The sequence below is a fragment of the Diorhabda carinulata genome, chromosome 6 (assembly GCF_026250575.1).
Source record: "Diorhabda carinulata isolate Delta chromosome 6, icDioCari1.1, whole genome shotgun sequence".
Taxonomy (NCBI): domain Eukaryota; kingdom Metazoa; phylum Arthropoda; class Insecta; order Coleoptera; family Chrysomelidae; genus Diorhabda; species Diorhabda carinulata.
The window spans coordinates 16,843,945-16,867,537 of record NC_079465.1 but is presented as its reverse complement, the minus strand read 5'-3'; the positions used below and the strand labels follow the sequence as shown (position 1 = coordinate 16,867,537).

Sequence of the window (23,593 nt, the reverse complement as noted above, 5' to 3'; positions counted from 1 at the left end):
TATTATTCATCAACTAATCCATATCATATAATGACATGAAGTCAAAATAAATGGTCGTTGAATGTGTGGTGAGGTATTATCAATTACCTCTTTTATTGAAAGAAGTTCCACTTAGTATAACAACACTAAATAAGTCGTGTGACTGACATACTGATGGCGCTGCCATTGTCAAATCTATATGACGTTTATAACGTTTCATGACTTTTCGATTAGTCAGAAAAAAGTGACAGTTATTTTCAAAACGATAGATTCAAAACAATTTCGTGTGTTGATTTATCATTGTTTCTTGATAGAACTTCACAAGCACAGCAATGGCTTCAAAATTGTTATCTGGACTCTGCTCCATCAAAAAAAGTTTTTAGATCCTTTGAATACAAAATGCAACGATTAAAAAGTCGTTGGACACGTTAAATTGAACGAATTACACCTCGAATTGCTTTATCACCCAGCGTATAGTCCAGATATGGCCCCCAGTGACTACTGGTTATTCGCTGATTTCGAAAAAATATTCGCTGGTAGGAAATTCAGCTCAAAAGAAGAAGCAATTACTGAAACTGAAGCCTATTTTGAATCGAAGCACGGCATCGATATTACATTGACAAATAAAATCCACCTTCCAGTTGTTTATAAGGATCAGAGGCGGGCGTGGGTAATACAAGAAGTGTTCAATGTTTTTAAATCTCGTTGTGCCTGCCGTAAATAAGCACTCGATGAACCGATAAAAGCCCTTTTACTGCTAGATCACGCTCCTGGACATCCAGATATGAATGACTCAAAAGTTAAAACGGAAAATGGCTACATAGAGGTAATTTTTTTTTGTTGATAGGACGCAGACATCACGTCACTTTTGAAAAAAATTAATCCTGGAAAAATATTTTGTTATAAAATCCAATGCTCACACAAAATGATAACGAAAAAGAAAATGCTCATGGTAGCAACGAAGTTATAAATGACACACTTTACGATAAAATTAACGCTCCTTCAAAATCTTCAGAAGATCATAGAAGATAACTTGAACGCCAACTTTACAGACGAAGATATAGTAAAAGAAATAATATCTAATGAAGATGAAACATTAGAGGAACTTCCGAATGCTAAAATTTCTGTTAGCTCTGACGAAGCTATATCAGATGCAAATGTTTTAGTACGCTGGGATGAAGAGTGAGAACTTGATTGCAACAAAATTTTGGTTTTAAAATCTCTTCCAGAGGAAGCCATGACTAGCAGTCATCACAAAAAAATAAAAAAATACAGTTAAAATTAATTAGGTGTGTATGTTTTTCAGTTTTTTATAGTCAAGGTGTTGATAATGAAAGATGGTAGATTTTTCTTGAGTATGTACACGGCTAAAATAGTTCAAAGAAATACAATATTTGATAATCCGACGTTTTTTGGTTCTTGAGTGCCAACTGTAGTAATTTTAGGTATAAGGAATGATTCGAATGTTTCATTGTAACTTTGATATGGCACAGCATTCTGGAATACCCCGTAAATAATTTTTTAATGTGAAGACAATATTTATACAGGTGCTTCACGCAGGCCTTTTAGGCCCATACCATGGAAGTGATTCCCTTTCCTATTTTTTGCTTCCGTTTTCCAGTCCTGAATTCCTCTCTCTCTCTCTCTCTCTCTCTAAGGTCTTCCATCACCTCTGCGTACCATCTTTTCTTTGGTCTTCTTTTTTTCTTGTTCCTCCTTGTTTTATGACAATCATTTTTTGGTTTCTCTAAAATCTGGCATTATCTTTATGTCACCCAGTCACTCTATTCTTTTGGATCTTATTATTTTGCTTAGTTCTGCTTCTCCAAATATTTATTTTTTCTCCTCACCCATAAATCTCCCTCCTTTTTATCGCCTAGTATCCTAGTATAACTTCTCTTCTTCTGCTTTGTAAAGAATTCACATTTCGCCTTCGTAGCTCACTGTTGGTCTTATTATTGTCGCCTTTCTGCAGATTATTTTGGATCCTATTATTGCCAACTGTTTATTTCCCTTAGTCATCCTCGCTTCCAGATTTTCTCCCTCGTCACTTTCGTCCTTGATAACCGCCCCAAAATATATATAACTTTGAACTTGTTCTAAGCTCAATGCCTTTACTTCGTTCAGTTGTATTGACAAACTTTTCATTGCTCTTTTTCATTGTGGTGTTGCCATTATCATGAACTTTATTATGTTTGTTGACTCGTAGATTCACACCTTTTCTTTGAAGGCTCTGCAGGTTTCCTTTAGCTCGTTATCCAATGTTGAAAGGATTATTACATCGTCTGCGTATGCCAGTAGTTGCGTTGTTCTTGTTTTTACTGTCTCGGTTCTGTTCAAACCAATATCACGTACTATCATTCTAATAATATATCGATGGCTATAATCAAATTTTCAAATTAATATCTCAAAGGACAAAGGAGGCATTGGACTTTAACACATTAATCAATCACCCTCTATAAGAAATTGTGAAGCAGCTCTCAAAAAGTCTGAATCAATCTTTGAACAAAAAAAAAACAATTATGTCAGGGTCTCCAAAAGACCTGTTAGTAAATTGAAAAGAACTGGGCCTATACTGATATTATCTAATAATAATACCAAAAAAATAACATAAATTAGAATATTGTTTATTTTAAAACTAGGAAAATGAAATTTAATTATAACTCTCTATCAACTAACATAAAATATTAGTGTATTTTGGATTTAATTCAGTTTAATTTTTTTTTTTAATTTGAACGAGTCCAAAAATTTCTTTCATATAAATAACGGGAAAACTTAAATTGGAGAATGTCACATGCTAATACTTGGACAACTTGTATATGTTACGGTAAAAGTAATAAACTCGGTGTTTATATAAAATTACCAGTGAATTTGGTAAATATGATGAATTATTTGATGTTTATCAAACTTATCAGTCAGTTTATAAAATCCACAACTCGTAATGGGGAATGTGATAAAAGTCTTTAACTTTACGAAAATCCGTTCAGTTTGTGCAGCTGCTTGGCACGTGATAACCACGTGATTTCAGAAGTAGTTCTAATTGCGTTGCATGTAAACTTTTCTTAGCTTTGAATTGAATAAAGGGTAGTATGCTTGAACGTTTTAATTCCAAATAACTTAATATTATGGATACATAAGAAAACAAAAAGTGGTTAGGTTAGGTAGTAGGGGGAATTATATGGAATCAAAAAGAGTTTGCAACATTGGACTGGAGTTTTAACAATGCCCATTATTATCCATAAAAAAATAAAAAGCTCAACATGAAGATTTTCAGAACAGAATTCGAATCACAAAAAAGGTGCGGCGAGGAAAAGGATATGGAATGGCTGACGGAGAAATCCGGTGGTATGTCAACGACGCCATAATAAGTGCCGAAAATGAAGATGATCTTCAAAGATCAAATTACTTGAATGTCACAGGAAAATAGTATATGAAAATTGAATATAAACCATATGCATGATAACATCAAAAGAGTCCATTAGAAGATGTCACAGGAACACACTAATCTCAATCTGCTCTAACAGTAGAGCTACCATACAAGCCATAACAGCTGAAAAGGTGTGCTGTAAGTTAATGCTGGAGTGCAAGAGAGTCCTACAGAATCTGGTGAGCGATGGCTGCAAGATCCAACTCGTTTAGTTGCCCGATCAATCGGGAAACAAAGGCAACGACGAAGCGGACTCACTCACCAGACTGGGATCGGCGAACCCACCGATGGATCCAAAACCCATCCTTGGAGTGGCCAAAAGAGCTGTCATTACGTCTCTCAACAGGCTTCTCGCAAGGCGGGCTCAGCAGAAATAGATGGAGACGCCTGGCATGAGACAAGCGAAGCTGCTCCAGCTAAGTAGGCGCGAAATCAGACTAGTGACTACTTCTAATCGGACACTGACATCTAAGACACCATCTCCACACCATGAGCATCACGGACGATCCGGAATGCAGTTGATGCATGGAGGAGGACAAAACATCAGCTAGTGCCTTGCATTCACTCAAGTGCGGTTTAAACACAACCTGTCTAACGACATCAAAGGGTTCAAGCCAAAGTGCCTGATTGGCTTCTCAAAGGACATCAGCCTCTGGTAACGTGGGTGCTCAACAGCTCCCTGGCCGCCCACAACTTTGAACTATGAGCCCATTAGATGTAGATTAAAATTATCAAATAATACAACAAAGTATGAAATTAAACTACTTTGGAATTTACATAACCAGTTATGGGACGTAGAAACAAGATAAGAGGAAAACTAGTTACAGGAAATAAGGTCGCGGGATGTTGTACGGCGGAGCAAAGACACTCATTTAGAAAGCAAAAATCAGATTTATAATGACCTATACATATACATCAGGAACAAGTCCAGATACATCAAAACCCAAACAGCTCTTGGACACCACAGAGATGAAAATTCTCAGATGGATCTCTGGGAAAACACTAGAATGAGAATGAAAATATAAGTCAAATGACTGACGATACACTAGTTAAAATAGCATGGGATAAAAATCTCCAATTGGGACACAGATTACATGTCGTTCATGAAAGAGGTGCAATGACCACCTAGAGCCACAATGAGGAAAGATATCAAAGACAGAAGAGGCGATAGACTTATTATGTAAGAAAGAAGAAGATTCCATGCAAGAATCATAATTATTAATCAAGTTTTTAGAAACTTTTGGTATAATTTATTATCTTTAATATTAATTATTAAATAAAAATTAAAAGCAATATATTTCATAGAAAACAAATGAAATATCAGTATTAGATGTATCAGTATCCCTAGTCCTAATGAAAACACCAGATCCCAAACAAACATTACATCAGGCTACAAAATTATTAAAATCACTTCCAGATTTATTGATTTTCAAGTATAATAAATTCATTATACAACAGAAAGTAAGAAAAAAATCAATATTTCAACATTAAAAATTAGTTTGATTTTTTGTAGTATGAATTAATAATTTCTACAGCACTGACCAGAAAGAAAAACGTACAGATTTTTCACCAGCATTAGTCAACTATACAGAAATTTTAAAAAAGTTATGAATTTTTTTGACACGAGTCTGTTATAAGCAGTCACTAGTCGAGGCAAAAAAAATCATTAAAAAAGCTCTTCATCGATAATAAAAAATATATTATACAAAAAGCAAAGATAGAACTGTTATAGTCCACAACATGTCAAAAAGTTAAAAATATTGCAAAGAAGATCCCTGGAGCCGCGGAGCCAAATATATTTGGCCAAGTAACTGTCTACAAATCGTCTGGAAATACCCCGTTACTTTTGGTACCACGATTTAGCAGAGCCTCACGTACAAAGTATGTGCGACCATTTGAGGTTCCCCAAAATTATATCTGTATTTACCCTTAAGCGGGACAGGTTCATCAATATCATATCCCTTACAACAATCAGAGGTAATTGTTGATTCGGGTACAACAAATTTGTTTTCTCATGTAATTACCCCAGTCACCAGCTCATGTAATTACCCCATTCACCACTAGAGTTGTGATTCGTTCCTAATTAATCCCGCAACATGTTGAAAATTTCAGATCATGTACCAACAATACCAATAACACAAAGTTTACAAATCTCGTATTCATGTAGATTGTATGGAGACTCGCCTTGACTTTACAGCCAGTGTGGACCTATACAAGATTCCGCCATCTCATTGGTCTGATTACAAAATAAGTAGACTCCACAATGAGGATAGTTCTCTGGGGTTTTTGTTTCCTACTCCCCAAGATGTTGACACCGCTCCATCGAGAAGACTTTTTATGAAATTGGCAGAACTTTCGAAGATTAGATGCTCTGCTGTCTCCATGGCTTACTCTCAGATTTGGTAGTTGGAGTCCTCTTCATAGTAGACTCAAGAGCCTTCTGATACTCCTTTTTTCCCACTTATAATTACAAAACGCTGATGAGGCGCTTTGACTTGAACCTTTTAACTAATCAGGATATGACTCCTAACTAGCCGAAGATGGATAGGTTCCGCTGCTGGATGGAACGTCGCACCAATGACATCCCGCAGCTGTTCTTCCGTAAAGCAGATATTAGATTGCCCCACACGACTTATGGCCAGCTGCAGATTCCATCGTCCCTAGCAGATAGCAACCTTAGAATCCGTTGCCGTTAAGGCAGCCTTGGCCTTCTTTCTCCTTTTTTTTCTCCGCACCTATGCGGTGTTTGTGCCGGGCCTTGTCAAAAGCACCAATAAAAGCTTCGACATTGGTAAAAATGATGCTTTGGGGGTACTGCTTTCCGTGGTCCCTGTTTGTCAAGAAACCCTCGGGAAGAAGTCCCTGCTTTTGCTCGTGAAATTTCGCCATTTATCCCTCAGCATGATTGATTAAGCTCGTATAAATGAGCCGTCCTTTGTACTGGTTCTAAGGAGCCACCAGTTTTTGGACCATGCATACATACTGTTGTAAAACACGGCCCGCATTGAATTTCCAAACCAACGCAGCTTTTCCAAAATACAAATACAATTCAGTAATTCGATTCAATATGAACATCGTTTAAGTATTTGTGGAATTACTGAAACTGGAAATGATAAAGAATCTGTAAGGAATCATGAGCTCTCCAATAAAGACAATGCAAGAGTTTGATCCACATCATTCGTCAAGAGGTTATTGGCCAAGTTTAGTAGACTATCGGACTTATTCTTGTATCCAAATGAGTATATTAAGAGCTACGAAACCACTGCTAACCAGTGTAGTTAATACAGACTTGCGACAAAAAAAATTATTAAAAATTTATTTCTGTGTATTGTATATTTTATCGTTTTTTTAAAAACATTTCATTATGAGGTAATTTTTCTATTGAAGTTATCTTCTGAAGTTCTTCCTTATTTTCATATCAAGTCATAGCAAACAAGATTATTTTCTTCGACCCGTTTTAATATATAAGATCTTAAGTATTTTTAAAAGAGTTATAAAACAACATAAAAATGGATAGATCATTAATCCTCTGATTACTGTATTAATAGTTTTTACGTTTTTCTTTTATTTAAAAATTACAAAGAGTGCAAAAAAAATTGAAAACGACTCACTTTTCTCCGTATTGTTTAATCTCCCAAAGTTCCAGCTTCTCTTCATCTACCCATTCTTCTGTAACTTGAGGGTCCATGTTTTGTGGAGATTCTGGTCGCTTTCTTTTTCGAAGTCCGCTTCTTATCGACGTCACCTCTACAACAAACATTTTTTGGTATCAAATATTCCATATATAATTTTTCTACTACCGTGCGTAAAGTACATACTTTAGACACACTTTCGAGTGTGTAAAACTTCATTTTACTCACTAGTGGGTAAAGAAATATACTTTAAGCAGTAGTCTTACTATGAAGGTCTCCATAGTGTAGTGGATAGAGTACAAAGCTAATCTTTTTTTAGGCAAATTCTGTATATATTTTGGGTTAAAGTATCCGTCATTCATGTAACAAATCAAGAGTAGTTAACAAACATAGTTTCCGATCGTACAGCTAAATTCTTCCTGTAGGCAAAGCCCAAGAAGAAGAAACAAAAAAAATTGAATACCATAATTCACCAGATTTGTACATGAACCTGTAAACTGTATTATAAAAGATCTATTCAAAATTAACCAACAAGAATGATAAACAATGCCTAGATATAATGAAACAAAAGGCTATGGTAAAAGCCTAATTTCAAGAAGACAGAAGAGCTGGGAATCAAATCGATAGAAATATATAAAGATCCTCAAAAAAGTAGGAAAAAACTTCGTTAATGCTCATTGGTACAATTAAAATAGTGATTTTTATTGGGTTCGGATCATATAATACGGAGAGTTTGTCACAAATCATGAAATTTTGAATCGTATGAATATTGAGGTCAACCAACTCTTCTATCAAATCAATTCAGACTGCAAAAGAAAAAAATGCAGATTGAAAATTCAAGATCCTCAAAAAAGTAGACTAAACATAGTTTACGCTCATTGGAATACTTGAGCTAGTGACCTCCATTGAGTTCTGATATGGCTCCTTTCAAATGTACAATAACCAAGCTTGTTAACGTCAACCAGCTCTTTGCCAAATCAATAAAAACCAAAAAAAGAAATCCAGATAAATAATTCCAGTTTAACAAAAATCGAAGAATATTGCTAAACTAGTGAACTCCATTTAGATTGGACATTGACCCAGACAATAACCACAGAGTTCTTAGACCAGATGAATGTTGAGACCATCCAGTTCATAAATTAAAAAGAAAACAGATAAATTGAGATAAATAATTCAATATAGAAAAATGTATCTCCATTGAGTGCGAACATGGATTTTTGAAAACATTAAACAAGACTTAAAAACAGAAAAATAGATGCAAACAATACAAAATTTAAAAAAATATATCAATGTCAATATTCATTGCTACACGAAATAGTGATGTCAATTGGGTTTCGGAAAAGGACCACCATAAAACTTGAGATAAATCCTGGACAACAGTTTTTAGATCAAGTGAATGTTGAGGCTTATCGGCTTTTCGACAACATCAATCAACAGTCAAAAAAAACTAAATCATTTGAATTAATAAATTGATTAATAAAGACAAAAGAATTAAGAATCACACCCATCAAAATATACAAATAAGTAAAGATTTTCAAAAAAGTAGCATAAATAAATCCTTAGACTACATGAATGCTAAGGTCATTTAGGTCATCAACATCAAAAATAAAACAGAAAAAGGGAAAATTGAGATAGATAATCAAGATTTAAAAAAATTTATCCAAGAAAATTTTTGATTGCTCATTAGTATAACTGAAGCAGTGACCTTCATTGAGATCGGATATAGATCCCCTATGGCAGATGAACCATAATTCTTCAACATCATTAAACAAGACTTGAAAACATAAAAATTGATGATCAATATTTCAATATTAATGCATCTAAATGTTCGTGATTTTAGGTCTCTTCTGATTTAACATTAGTTTTTTTTCAATAATTTTTAAGAGATTGTTAAAAAATTGGCATTTCGACTTAACTCCAGTCTTTATCAAAATATTCAATGCTTCATAAAATAGTTGTCAATTGGATTTTAGAAAAGGACCGTGTGAGACAGGCAATCATAGAGTTTCGACATAAATCATGGACGACAGTTTTTTGATCGATTGAAATGTGTTTGGCTTAAAGAGCTACTCCATTTGTTTCAAGACACTGGAAAATGGAGAGATTAGTTAAGAGATATATCTGTGAATGGATTTGAGCAGAATGTTGAAATCTCATAAATTACACGGAAATGTATTTGTTCTTTTATTTTTAAGTTAACAAGGAAATGTCTTAGAAAATCCAATAACAGGCAGCATTTTTATCTAGAATAAGAAAATAAATATATAGTTTTTTACAAACCTCTTACAGTTTTTGGAAGCTCTAATGGTATAACTACTTTTCGTCGTAAATATTGTGTCTTTCCCATAAATTGTCCTACATGTCTATGTTTTAGGAGTTCCAAAGATAAAATTTCCGTTTCTGTAGTAATCTGATGCTTCCCATCAGCATTTTGTGGTTTCACTTGCATATCGTCCCATCTTAAACAAGCCCACAGAATTTTTAATTGAAGAGCCGCACATGCCAATGATTTCAAATTGACTGTTCTATATATCCAGCAGGTCTTAAATAAAGGTCTCGCACAGGGGTAAGGCCAAACGCTATTGTTTGCTTTAGCAAGATGATGAAAACCAGAAACGTGAATTCTTCCTGCATTTCTAGCCAATTTTTTTGTATCATAGGGTGGTAATACCAACAGAGATGTGTGTATTTTCATTGTTCTGAAAGATGAGCATGCTGGATATTTCACTATTTGCTTATTTTTCCTCTTATTGTCCAATAAGGATATTTTCCTTAAAATCACCTTTCCTTCAGAACTCTGAGCTGAATAAATTTTTTCAGTACCATCTTCTGCGTGTTCTGTTTTAACTGCTCTCTCCTCTCGCTTAACACCAAGTCTAAAAGCACAAAATCTTCGATTTTGTTGAGCACTATAAACTGTAGATTTCGCGTTTAAGGTTTGTATTATACGACTAGGTCCGTCACTGGATGAGGCTGTTACAGAAACAACATCTGTGAAGTCTTGAGAGGAAGCTACACTTTTCACCACACCATCAACTGCTATTGCATTTGCTTTGGAAGTAGTAGTAACAGACTCTTCTGAACTTTTCACTTCATCATCTGTTTCATTCTTAACTTCAACTTTATTTAAAGGGATATAAATGTCACTTGGTTCTTCAACTTTCAAAGCTGCATCCAAAGCATTTATTAGTCCTTTACAAATAGTTTCCCTAGTTGGGGGAACATCTTTTTCTTTTTGAACTACTGGCAGTGGTGCTTTTAATGTTTGTTCTAAAATTGAAGGTTTCTTAATTACATTTCCTGTTTGAGGTAATGTAACCAACTTGTTTGAAGAGTTAGTAGCTAAATTTGCTTTTCTCAATAAACCTAATAAATCTTTTCTCACTCTAAGTCGTTGCATGCATAAAGGAGAGTAACAAGTTGAATCCAAACTGGTACCGGCAGTTCCAGAATTACAGCCTTTTACATAACATTGAAAATCTTTAGCTAATCTTCCGATGGTTGTGTACTGGGTCCTTAAAATGTTGATACGTTTCGCTATAGAATTCAATATTTCTCTATTGGGTTGAGTAGATTGTTGACTGTTGGATATTGCTATTTTACCAGACATCATGTTATTTAACTGTTTATCTAGACATTCACTGCTATCTTCTTCTTCTTTTTCGACATCAATTTCTTCTTCCTTTGCCGTATATTCTGGTTTTATCAAGGATATTTTTTGTTCTTCCATAGTTTTTAATTGGATCCTTCTTGCTAGGAGATTGTCCAATTTTGTTCTTTTAGCTATTTTTGGATATAATAACCGACCGGGTGAAGTTAGAGCTTTGCTAACGTTTATTTCTACAAATTTTGAAACTGGAGGAACAATTTCAATACTCTTTAAAGATGAGGGTACACCTTCACCAGTCAAGTCCCCTGTCATAAGGAATTTATGTGCTGTCGGATCCAAAGACATCATTTTACTACCATTGTCACCGTCTTTTATTTGTACCATAATTTTATTTGGTACAGCTAAACCTAATTGTCGAGAATCTACGTGTTGAAAGTTTCTTGGCGTACGAATCCACAACCAGCCCCACCTGCCATGGATTCTATATTCTTCTCCCTTTTGCTTCCACAACTGATGTTTAAAACTAATGGTATATTTCACGTAACCGCTTATAATCATTCTATTTCTTTCTTCCTCCTCTTCTCGTTCTTTCTTTTCGCGTTTTTCTATTTTCTTTCTTTCTTCTCTTTCAGTTGCAGTAATTCTTGCTAACTTAGTATGACCCAACTGTTCATGCCATACATTAGCGAACACCACAGGTTTTATACAAGCTTGCAATACAACTAAAACCTTAGCAAAGTCCTTTGGTTGTTGGCAATTGGAAACTAAATTTAACCAATGTTTGCGAAGTAAATGCCAATTTGGATGCATAAAAGGAGACTGAATCTGTTGTTCTAGCTGTAAAATTGTGTGTCTTAAAGTATTGCTAAGCAGTGTTTTAGTTCCACTAACTGCACCTGTCCATTTGAACTCTGAAGCAGGGGTTAGTGAGAATTTATGAGATAAATGTCGTTTCTTATCTCTTTCCTCATTTCTTTGTGGTTTATTTAGGGCGATAACATTTGTTGTGAATTGATTAACATAGATTTTGAATGAATTTTCCATTCCCAATTTGAATAGATATGTTCCATTAGCAATTTGACTTGATTTTAACCTCGTCATTCTAGATTCATCCCTTTCAATTTCGTCTTTATTTAAAAGTCCCAAACTTTTCTTTCTTAAATCATCCATATTGAATGTTCTCGGAGTCAAAACACCAGATTTGGACCTAGTTACAACTTCCTTTGTTTTATCATTTTCTTCATCATCGAATTCTTTATCTGTTTTAATGGTCTCTGTATGATTAATTGTGGTATCCATTGCAGAATCTAAATCTGAAGTGGTGACTATTTCAGTACTTTCTACAACCATCGGTATCTCATCTGTGGTTTCAACTTCTTCGTGCATTTTTGTAACTGCAGTATCTGTAGTTTGTTTTTCTTTTTCACGTTTTTCCACTTCCATTTTATCATCTTTTTCTTTATTCATCTTCAATATAGCAGTATTTTCTGCATCAAGATATGTTTTCTTATTCCCCTTGTACTGATTTGTCAGCTTTTCTGTAAGATCCATTTGTCTTGTAATTTCGTTGCTGAAATCTTGCAATTCTCTATGTAACGTACTCTCCATCTCTTTGGAATCCAAAATTTTAAAGAGCTCTTTGAATTGTAACGTTGTGGTGTAATAGTGGACTTCTCCATCTTGACTTTCTCTGTATCAAAACAAACAATAATTAATTAACATTTAAGTATTTTGCTTTATCGATACTATTCCAGCATTTTATGCTCATATACTAAATCATTTCACTATAGTCGCTCCTAAATGGTTTTGTAAAAATAGAAACTAAGCATAAAAAAGAACTTTACTAAGATGATATTTGAAAAGAAAACAACCAAAAATTCAAAATATTATTACATGTCATAAATACAATTTAAAAATCTAGAATTTTTGGGCTGGTGTTAAACACTCGTTAATGCTAAGCTCTTGTTTGATGTCTTGCACACAGAAATACTTGTTATTGAAAGATACATGAAGCTATAAAAATGTGGAAATAAACTATCAAAAATGTGACATATTGATTCATTTTTATAATCAAACAGCTATCAAAGCATTCAGCTTCTCCATAACATCAATTCAAAAGCAAAAGAAATGAAGATGTCACATACAAATGTCTTTTATTGACTTGAATTTCATGCATTGTTCCTGTATGAGATTTTCAGAAAAAAGGACTTGGCAGTATCTTTCTGAGTTAGACGAATCTAAGAAGTTCCTTCAGTTTTTTGATACCAGGGAATTCAAAAAAGAATTAGATCTCAGCTAATACAAGTACTGCCACATCAAGAAGCACCTGAGGAGATTTGGTCCAGTAGAAACTTATGAGTTTTAATTCTGAACGTATACTCAAAAAATTAGTTGGACAAGAAAGCTGTAGAAGCCAAAAGGCAATAAATCTTACATGTATTCTCGGTTACACTTTGAGAAAATTATGAGGAGGCTTAGGGAATGTGGAGGTATAAAACTAGTCAATTATGAGATTCCAAAAAATGAATTGGTACTTATGAATTTTTAACATAATTAAAATATGAATACTTACACAAACAGCCTCCTACAAAGAAAATAGTATTTCCGGCCATGTCTATCATATCCCAAAGGTTCTTGTCTGGATAATTGTCCTTGTTTCTCTAAATCCAAGACACAGTCTACGACACCAGATACTTTATGTGATCGGCATATGCCACATTGCCAATCTTCTTCTGGAATATTGGATAAGGGAGGATCCACACATTCCAAATGATATACTGCTGGGCAAGTTTCACAACAAAGAAGGTCACCAAGCTTATGGCATACTCGACAATGATCATCATAGTGCATAGGCACTGAAAATGTAATAATATTTATTGAATTATTTCCAAATTTATTTATTATATCAATTATATTTTAGACGCTCCCTAACACACCCATGTATTTTTATAGGAATACAAGAAATATATGGAAGGTCCTCATGAGGGTGATCAAAAGGTTCTTATCAATGTATAAATTGTGCTACTAAAAATTTGCAAAGCCCTAAAGTGACTTAATTATGAATTATTGAGTGCTCCTAGTAAAATCATTTTATTAAACTGACTATTATCTAATAAAATATTTCAAATTATATTAATATTAAATTTGAAAAGCCTGTTCTTACTTAACTTTTATCCGAATTTGCTTGATTTTTGACAATTTAGATATGGCAATAACCAATATATTTAGAAAATTAGATATAAAAAAAATACTTCAGAAAATTGTTTTGGAACTCAAAATATTTGCATCATGAGTGCTAAAAATCTGTAGATTTCTTTTTTAACTAGATAATGTTTTGAGCAAATCCCCAAGTAAGGTATATATTTAAGAAGTCTTTTTAATCTATGTATAAACAAACAAACAAGGAAGCAAAGATTGTGAAAAAATTCTGTCTAAATAATTTGGGTTTTTATACCTTAGATTTTTTTAATTATTATGTATTTGAACTGTTTTTAAAAAATATCTTGTATGTGACTCTAGTCCTAGAGCCACACCTCGAAGAGAAAAAAAAGGTCTCCTCAAGTAACAATTCCATTCAATAAGGCTTTATTTTGGCTGGATCCAAAGCTTTCAACATCAAAGAGAAAAAAAAAAGAAAAATGCCAGCAGTTGTAACATCTGATGCACGGCGATCATACCACTCTAAAAAGGAAAATAAAAAAACAGAAGTTGGAAGAAAGAAAACAAACAAAATGAAACAGAGGTAAGAGCTAATTCAGGGCAAAAATACTCTTAAGAAAGCCAACTATGATGAAATGTCTGAGACCTCAGATGAAGAGTGGTCAGAAAGTGGGAGCAGTTTGGACAATGTAAATATATTTGAGGATGAGCAGACATTCTGCAAAACTTCACAAAGTGAAATTTTTTGTGTAGGACATATTCTTATATCGTTTTTTGGGAGTCAAAAGAAATACAAGAAGTTTTAGATACATCTGTATAGTTCAAAGGATATTAAAAGAAGTTGAGGTTATGTGCATGGAATCAGACTAAAAGTCATGGAATAGGAGAAAGGTGGATAAATGAATTTTCTTTACCAGTAGACATATTGGCCAAACAAAATCATACATGAATAAAAAATAATTTACGTAGTTTGATTAAAGTTTGGATGTTTGATTTACTGTAATCAATATTTTGTAATATTTCATTCAAAGAGAATATTTACTCAAATAAAAAGTTAATAATTATTATTTCTTAGATAGCTGTCATGCTATATATTTTTAGTTTGAAGATAAACTAATATGTCCATATTTGGGGTGTCAATAAATAGTTTTCCATAAAAATTTGATGTGAATAATAGGCTTTTCGCAGTAAAATTTTTCTGAACCAAAAAATAATTTGAAAAACAAAATAAATAAAAAATCATTTTAGCATATTAAGGTGAAATATCCATCAAATATGATCAATGAAAAACAAATGAAATACTTTCTATAATTTTTAACTAAAAGTGTCAATAATTAGTTGTTGTCCTTAATTCTTATCTCATTATATTAGAGAAAAAATGACAAAATTAAGAAACATACCTCAAAGCAAAATTATTGAAGCTGTAGAATATAAAATAGCTCACAAATATATTGACCATGAAAAACAAATACAATTTCAATGTTTGCAATAAATAGGAAAAAAGTATTTCAATAATCATCAATTTCTTGAGCATTTTGAAAAATTGGGATTAGTTGATTTGACAATTTTCACATCCAAAAACTGTTTAAGGTAAGTTCACTAGGGCCAGACAGTGTACCTACAGTCGACACTTTCTTGTTTGATTCTCAAAATAAAGAAAACTATTGTCGAATGAACAAGAAATCATGATATTTCTCTGAATTCTAATAAGATATTGCTAATGTAAGTACTCTTAAATAAATAAATTAAATATATGGCAAAGAAGAAATTTCTTATGAGAAAGATTAATTTAATGTAGTGTGGTGTGCTAAGAAACTAGCAGCTAAGTTAAAAATAAATCTTGATGCAAAAAATTACAATATCGAATGTATATTTCATGTGTTGCTATCCAAATTTATGTGAACTTATTAGCCAAAATTTAACTAAAACTTTTTAAAAGAGAATTTTTACTCAAGTACCTATGTAAAATCTGTATTTGTCAGATACCGATGATTTTTTGTAGCTTTCATTTAAATAATTATAATTATACTATTTTATTTGTCAACATTTTATTTATTTCAGTTTTGTTATTAATTTATCAGTATTAACAGATTGTCTGCCACTGGTACTCGGTGATGTTTGTCTGGTCATGCCACGTCTAGTATAGGACCATTTACCCTTTTAAATAAAAAATGCATATCCAAAGAAATAAAAATCTTCATAACTTCTAGTTATGTCGGTTTACTTGGTACTAACTATCAAAGAGCCCTGCATTAAAAATGAAAGATATTCTTTATTTTTTTTTATTTGAAATTAAATTGTTTTTTTTAAAGAAATATCCTCACTAAAGTGTCTGCCACTGGTGCTGTTACCTTTTAGCTTTACTAAAAGTGAAGAGATTAGTTAAGTGATCAGCATAATTTTTAAAAACAATAACAAACTTCCAACTTTGCCTATAAGTAAATATTGCAATAATAAAGTAAATAAATATCTTGTAGATGTTCAAATACACATGTGAAAGAAATTTGAGATGGTTAGTAACATATAAAAATATATTTTATGTCTTACTAATTAGTAAAAATCACCCTATTTGTATTTGGTTGTGGACCCTAATGAATTACATGGTATATAAAAATGTTTCCTGACATAATTCACAAAGCAAAACATTAAATATAACATGTAGGTAAATGAGATATCGAATTTCACAAACTACTTTTACAAATTACTATTTCCAGACAAAGAAGGTATTATTAAAATTAATATTTGTTACTACCTACCTTCGCTCAATAAATCTTCTCTAACTGGATTTGTAATTAAAAATTGGTCAGTTAAAAACTGAAGAACTTTAATTCTATCTTCAAGTGTTGAAAATGGATAATCAGTTGTGGATAATATTTCTAATACTTTTTGATCGAAGCTTTTATCACTTTCTACATAAGCTCTCAAAACTTCAGGATAAGTAATATAGTCAACCAGGTACAGAGATATATTTACACTGTCTTTTTGGTCAAGAGGCCCAAAGTGAGTCTGTTGAGAATCTTCTTCCCTTAGTAATGCTTTTAATAGCATTATATGGATTTCAGCCAAGAGACTACTTTGATCTTCGCACATTATAGCAGCACAAAAATCTTCTAATCTAAATGGAGACAACCTGACAAGATTTCTAAAATGTCTTAGAACTTCATAAATGCTAACTACTTCCATTATTCTTTCTCTAGGTACTAATAAATCATCAGAAGATTTGGGTAACACTAAAGGAGGTATTTCTCGGTTTTGTAGCCACAACGGAGGATCCGGCGTTGGAGCTCTATTAACACTAAAGCCTTTACGAGGAGTTCCACTCATAGTACTGAAACTGCTTAAGGAAAAGTCACTATCACTACTAGGATCACCCACAGAACCCTCCGATTCACTTTCAGATATCCCAAGTTCATCTTCAACTTCACTTTTGTTGTCACTGGAATCGTCTCCAAAATCTGAGCCATAATGATATTCAGATTCATGATATTCTGTTGATGTATTGTAGCCCCTGCGCTGGTAAGCAGAGCCGACATAACCAGATTTTCGACTAGCCCTATGCCCATCTTTGCCTCTTATTCGAGTACTACTACGTCTACTTGATTCACTCTCATGCGGAGAAGAAGCTCTGGAAGCTGTTGGAGTACTGGTCTGAGAGTCAGGCGTCTTATAATTTAATAAATATTTTGGTTTCTTAAGAAGATGAAATTGAAATTTTTTGGATCTTTCTGATACTTGAACCTTAGGGGGACGCCCCCTCTTTTTCATACCTCTTGTTGACATCCTGGTGGTCAAATGTCAATCAGTGGCTAAATTACACGTGGTAGATTGGGAAAACAAACCTGTACACAAATGCGAATGTCAAAATTTTACTTAAAACGATTCATGGTCCGATCTTTTCGCCATAATAATCGGGTAGGTCACGTGATAAACAACAGAAAATTCATTTCGCACTGATGTATGATAAATTTCTTGGCTTACTATCATTTCTCACGTAATTTTCATTTTGTTTATTCACGAGTTATGACTAATTTATACAATTCACCAAAAAAAAATCACAAAATAGTTTAATGACGCGTATCGCAGGCGAAAAAGAACACTTAACAACCAACGCATCCAGCGTTCCTATTGGTCGATCACACAGCCGCCATGACAACTTGCAATTATAATTAATATGTACACAGAATTTTTATATTCTCACTTCTTTTGCACACTTTCGTATTCCTCACTAAAATTTTATTCCACAAATAATATTATGAGAATTAAAACTTTGATATTTGCAACGTAATTTAATTTTCGTGATGTGCTCAGACATTCAGTCCAAGCTTTCAGAAATGACTCTAAACAAAAATTGAAGATGTCGCTGACATAGCCCTGAACGCTAAAACGAAAATTTTGCAATAAAAGCTAATTTGATCAAAATATGTTGCAATATTATTTGTTTATGGGTATTTTTAAAATAAAACTGTAATACAAATTTTGACATATACTCAATATTTTTAAAAATTTTTTAATCATTTCCGGTACGTGCCGGAAAAAGAGAGAGATGCAAAATTGAATCAACACGGTTTACGCCGATGCAGTAACTACACAATCCAAAATGGCCGAAAGACAGAATGATTGTCAACGGTCATTATCGGCTCGTTCGTGGGTTTTATTGAACATTAAATATTTGTTTAATTTAGTTTATATCATATATTTACAAAATATTACGTCAATTTAATTGAAAAATTAATTGACTGATAGTGTAATAATAAAATTTAGCCATATTTTAAGTTTATAAACATTTTTATTTTGATATATACCCTTTTTAACGTACGTTTATGTACAATTATATAGCCGACAAAGCCTGACCGAACAAAAAACTATTTGAATTTGGTAGTTATTTCACTAATTTGGAAGTTGAAAAATGAATGGTCCATTGAAAATGTATCGAACTAAACCAATTATTATACACGATCAACAAATGGGAACTCCAAAATGCATGTATAGTCTGAAAAATATCCACTCAAAAGAGTCGAAAGAAATTGTTGGCCAGTCTACTGATCACGTTTCCACAACGAATAATTCTAGGATTTTCGAGCAGGTTAAACAGTTTTTAAAGGTTTTATATATTTTTGTTATTATAAGTGTGTTCTAGCGTTTTTCTAATAACTTTTTAATAACGTATAAGGCCCTACTTACCTTAAATTTCACAAAATCACCTAGCATGACACCACACTTATCAATTTTTGTGAACAACTGTCAAATAACCATTCGAAGCAAAGAATGAACTATTAATGTTTTCACGTCGACTTTTCTATGTCCTCTGTTCTGCTTTTGAGATGCTTTCTCGTGTTACACTTTCCAATATAACAATAATATGTATTGAATCATCTTTTAATCATTTATTGCACTATATTTTTATTACTTTAGAAGAATACTAAATTAATGATTTTTTAATTTAGTCAAACCATCAAATACCTGGCATGGCAGAACTGGAAGCTAAACAAACAGAAATCTTAAAACAACTTGATAATTTGAAGAAACAAATTATATCCATTAAATTGGACCTTAAAAATAATTATTCCAGCCCAGTTAGTTCACAAAGTGCATTTTCTAATTCAACATCAGAGAAGGTAAGAATTAAAAAAGATATATTTGAATCAAATTTGTGATTAAATACTTATTTATACAATTTGAATTCCTTTTTAGATTTTATTGTAATCTTAAAATGATTGAAATTTCAGTTTATCTAATGTGAAATATATTTTGTGATATTATGCCTTTTAATCTATAAAAAATTTAGTATGATTGTTTTCTTACCTTATTATTTTTCCAGCTTAGTGTTCTTCCAAATCTTGTTATTAACACAAGTCCAACTAATCCCCTTCATTCTCTGAGAATCCTTCAGAAGTTACTGAAAGATAAAGTTGAATTAAACTTTACTTTCCATCTACATTCTTCAGTTTCAGAATTAACAGAAGATGCGAAAGAGTTAGAACAATCCCTCATTAACCACAATTCGAAACATAATGTACCAAAATTGAATATTAAGTTGATATGGAAAAATGGTAAGAAATTATTGATATATTTATAAAAGTTTAATTTTTTTTTTTTGGAAAAAATATTAGTGAAAAGGATTAGATTAACAGTAGAAGTCGCACTAGTAGAATCACAGAAAAGAGCACCCAAGATCATGTATTTACAAAACAAAAGAAGAAATTGTATGTGGCTTTCTTAGATCTAGAAATACCCTTTGGTAGAGTACTTAAAGAGAAAATATGGAAGATACTGGCCAATAGAGGAGTTATTCTAAACATTATGAAGATTATACAACATATTTATTAGAACAATGAGAATGCAGTCATTGGAAATAAAATATCAAAAGGCTTCACTACAAATATAGGATCAAGACAAGGGGGCACCAACTTTGAAAAAAGCTTTCTAATGGTCAAATGTTCTTCATGTATAATTGTAAACACATTTCAATTTATGATGGGATGCAAGTAATTTGTGGATTTTTTTTTGATGTTTTCTGGAGTAACCACGTCAATTGAACGTTTACCATCATCAATGTCTGTAGAACCACATTTAAATTCAGTGAACCAATAATGGGTCTTTTTGAACATTTCTGAAGCCATTACTGAGCTTGTACAAAATTTTTTTTCATCAAGAAGCAATGATAAATTAACACACAAAATTGTATTGAATCCATTGTTTTGAAAATAACAAAAGTAGCTTCACTTAAATGGCTGCCACTTTTTTTTTGAATAATTGAAATGTCATGAAATTTTACACATAGTCTTTTGAAAGTTAGCACTTCACATAAACCTCATATGGAGTTGACAATGGGAGCACTATCTGTGTGTCAGTCACACGACTTATTGAGTGATGTAATATTATTATATAGAGTGCATTTCTTTAAATATAGTTTTTGATTTGTGTTTTTTAAGCTGAATATTTTTGGTTGTTATCTTCATGTGCAGCTTTATTATCTAGATGTTGTTTTTTTTTAATAGAAGGATTTGAACAGTTATTTCTTACTTATAAGTTCGATTACAGCTTCTATGTAAAAACTCTATACTGAGTTATGGATTGGATTATTGTGGTTGTTTTTGCCCTTTTTCACATTAATATAGAATGATACTTTATTAATGGTCTACAAATAATTTCGATTTTCTTAATTATTAGGCCTTTTTTATAATTTTTTATTGGTGAAAACAAATGCTATATATATATATATATATATATAGCATATATATATGTTGTCAGATATTTCTATCTCAATTTCCTCATTTTTTTAGGTTAGGCTTCAAAATTTTCGTTTGGCTATAATTGATTTTCATGATTTATGTGTGCTAGTTTAAATTTATTATGTATTTCAAACTCTAAGTACTTGATGTATAGGGGAGAATTTAAGGGCATATTAAAGTGTTGCTCTAATCTAATCACCAGCTAATCTCTCTTCCCCATTTTTTGTTATCAATCTGCAGATCCTTTTATACTCACCTATTTTTAACATCTCTGTTGTGATACCATTTTCTTCTCCACTTGTATTATGTTCCATTCGCCATTTCTACTATTTCTACTGTCTCTGAAGGCTTTTCTACTTCTCTTTTATCATCCTACTCTGCTGCTGGTTATTCCATGATATTGGAGTTTTCTCTTTTGTTCTTCAGTAGATTATCAAAATATTTAGCCCACGTTTTTAATCTTAAGTGTTGATTCCCTATGATTGCTTCCTCTTTATATCTACAGTGCCCTAGTGGTTTTTACCTTGTGCTTTTCCCACCTCCTGGTAAAGAGTCCTTATTTCTTCATTTACATACTTTTTTTCATTCCCCCAGTTTGTCCTTTTTGTGTTTTCTTTTATATTTTCGGCTTGGTTTTTCGTTTCTAGCATCAATTGATAGTATTGATAGTATTATCCCGGTGAAAACTAACTTTTTGATACCCCTATTTTTCTCATCTATGACAAGTTTCTAGAAAAAGTTTGCATTAAAACAGGATGCATACTCCCACTGCACAGTTTATTCCTTTTATTCGCCTCCTCCCAAGCATAAAAAATGTAGGATGTTTTTTTGTAGTAAAACTTGTCATCTTCAATTATTTTGAACATTCGAATGTCGTTAATTTATTTCGGAAACTTTTCAGAATTTCTATGTCAAAAAGTTTTCATGACTCAACTCATGGATCAGGTAAAGTTTACCAAGTTTCTTTGTAGTTTTAGTGGCCATGGCGTATTGGTAAGATAAATATATTGATCCCCTTTGAAAGTGCTTTTTTCTTCTCTTTTTCAATTTTTGAGAGTGGAATTTTTGTATAATCAATTTTATTTTTTTTAATGTTATAACAACATTGTCATCGTAAAGTTATTTTTTTTTTATATTATTGGACAGTCAAATATGTCATTGAAATGTTGCAAATGTTTCAGTACACAGTTCCAAATCTCATTCAAGCCTCTTTTCCCTGTGTTTCATACCATTGGTAACAGTTTACCTTTTTGTCCCCCTTTAGTTCAGCATTTGTTATTCACATAATGAACGTCTTTCCTCCTTGAAACTTTTGAAGTGATTAGAGTATAGAGCAAGCATCTTTTCCCCTGTGTTTCATACCAAGGGTAAAAGTTTACCATTTTGTCCCCTTTTAGTTCAGCAGTTGTTACTTACATAATGGACGTCTTTCCTCATTGAAGCTTTTCAAGCGACTAGAATATTGAGCAATAGATTTGACTTCTGATAAACAAAACGTTTTTGTTGTCACAGAAAAAAATTTTGTATTATACATAGGGAAAGTATTGGATTTTAGTTTTCGGTGTATAGTGGTAACTATTTTTGGAATTGAGTTCTAACTAATAAACCTCTTAACTATGTAGATTTCGATGAGAGTAAAAATGTTTTGTTTTCTTTGTTTTCAAAAAATTTTGAAAAAAATTGATAGTACCTTGAAATCTGTTGCTATAAGATAGCTCAGCGTGCTGGTAAAACCACTATGAGTATGTATATAATTGACAAAATTTGATTGTGTTTTTATTGTTTCAGTTGGTGTCAACACAGAACTTATAGTATCCAGAATCCCAATCATAGGAGAAGTAAATCTAATTAGGTACCTAACCCGTATAATCGATTCCTCACTTTCTTATAGTTCGGATCCGAACAGTGTAGAAATCGATTCAATTTTAGATACATGTCATCAAATATTACGGTCTAAAACCAAGACTGAAAGGGCCAGTCATCTGGTAACATTGAACAAGTCTCTAGGAAAAGCGCAATGGTTAGGAGGAAGGAATAGCTATAGCTTGGGAGATATTGCCGCTTATTCTGCTCTCAAACAGGCTTCAAATAGTAACGAGATTAACGCGAATTTATCGAACTGGTTTCAACGATGTAAAAACGTTTTATGATTGAGTTTTTGAAAATAAACGTCAATTTTAAATTGTTCATACACTTTAATTGTAATTTTATCTTACAGTAGTACAACTATACTTGCATGCATAGTGATTCATCAGATCTAAAAAAAATTACTGTTTGAAAGACAATTCAATATGCTTCAATGTGAATATAAATTTATGAAAACTTCCTATGTTTAACATAGTGAAATTCATGCGTTAAGTAAATTAAGTTTTTTTTTTAACATAAATAGGGTTGTCGACAATTAAAAACTTGATAATTAATTTATTAATAATGGGCATATGACCTCCTCTTGCCCTCTTCTTCTTAAGACTTGTCACTGTTAACTCTACTATGGGTTTGCATGTGATGGATATTAGCAAATTGTCACAATCACACTAACTTGGTATAAATAATA

At 32.4% G+C, this 23,593-nt stretch overlaps 2 protein-coding genes across 8 annotated transcripts in view; one reads left to right on the top strand and one right to left on the bottom strand.

Moving 5' to 3' along the window:
• LOC130895717 (nucleosome-remodeling factor subunit NURF301) overlaps positions 1-19,237 on the bottom strand; it is a 74,110-nt gene extending 54,873 nt beyond the window's left edge. For 4 of the 6 annotated variants that reach the window (XM_057803214.1, XM_057803212.1, XM_057803215.1 and 1 more), the window contains exons 1-4: positions 16,564-18,266; positions 13,221-13,503; positions 9,319-12,338; positions 7,018-7,153 (exon numbers count right to left, since the gene is read on the bottom strand). In XM_057803214.1, the coding sequence (XP_057659197.1) occupies positions 7,018-7,153; positions 9,319-12,338; positions 13,221-13,503; positions 16,564-17,587 (4,463 nt within the window). In that variant the 5' untranslated portion in view covers positions 17,588-18,266. Of the gene's footprint in view, positions 1-7,017; positions 7,154-9,318; positions 12,339-13,220; positions 13,504-16,563; positions 18,397-18,988 lie in introns of those variants that run through there. The other 2 variants (XM_057803216.1, XM_057803211.1) reach the window with 2 other exon arrangements.
• LOC130895725 (probable aminoacyl tRNA synthase complex-interacting multifunctional protein 2) lies at positions 18,427-23,226 on the top strand. 2 transcript variants are annotated; one of them, XM_057803229.1, is made up of 4 exons: positions 18,427-18,908; positions 19,252-19,422; positions 19,626-19,857; positions 22,828-23,226. In XM_057803229.1, exons 1-4 carry the CDS (start codon positions 18,714-18,716, stop codon positions 23,187-23,189), a joined length of 960 nt encoding a protein of 319 aa, XP_057659212.1. In that variant the 5' UTR covers positions 18,427-18,713; the 3' UTR covers positions 23,190-23,226. The 2 variants fall into 2 exon arrangements, with proteins under 2 accessions (XP_057659212.1, XP_057659213.1); XM_057803230.1 differs by having other exon boundaries at positions 18,430-18,890.
• Positions 23,227-23,593: the final 367 nt, after the last annotated feature.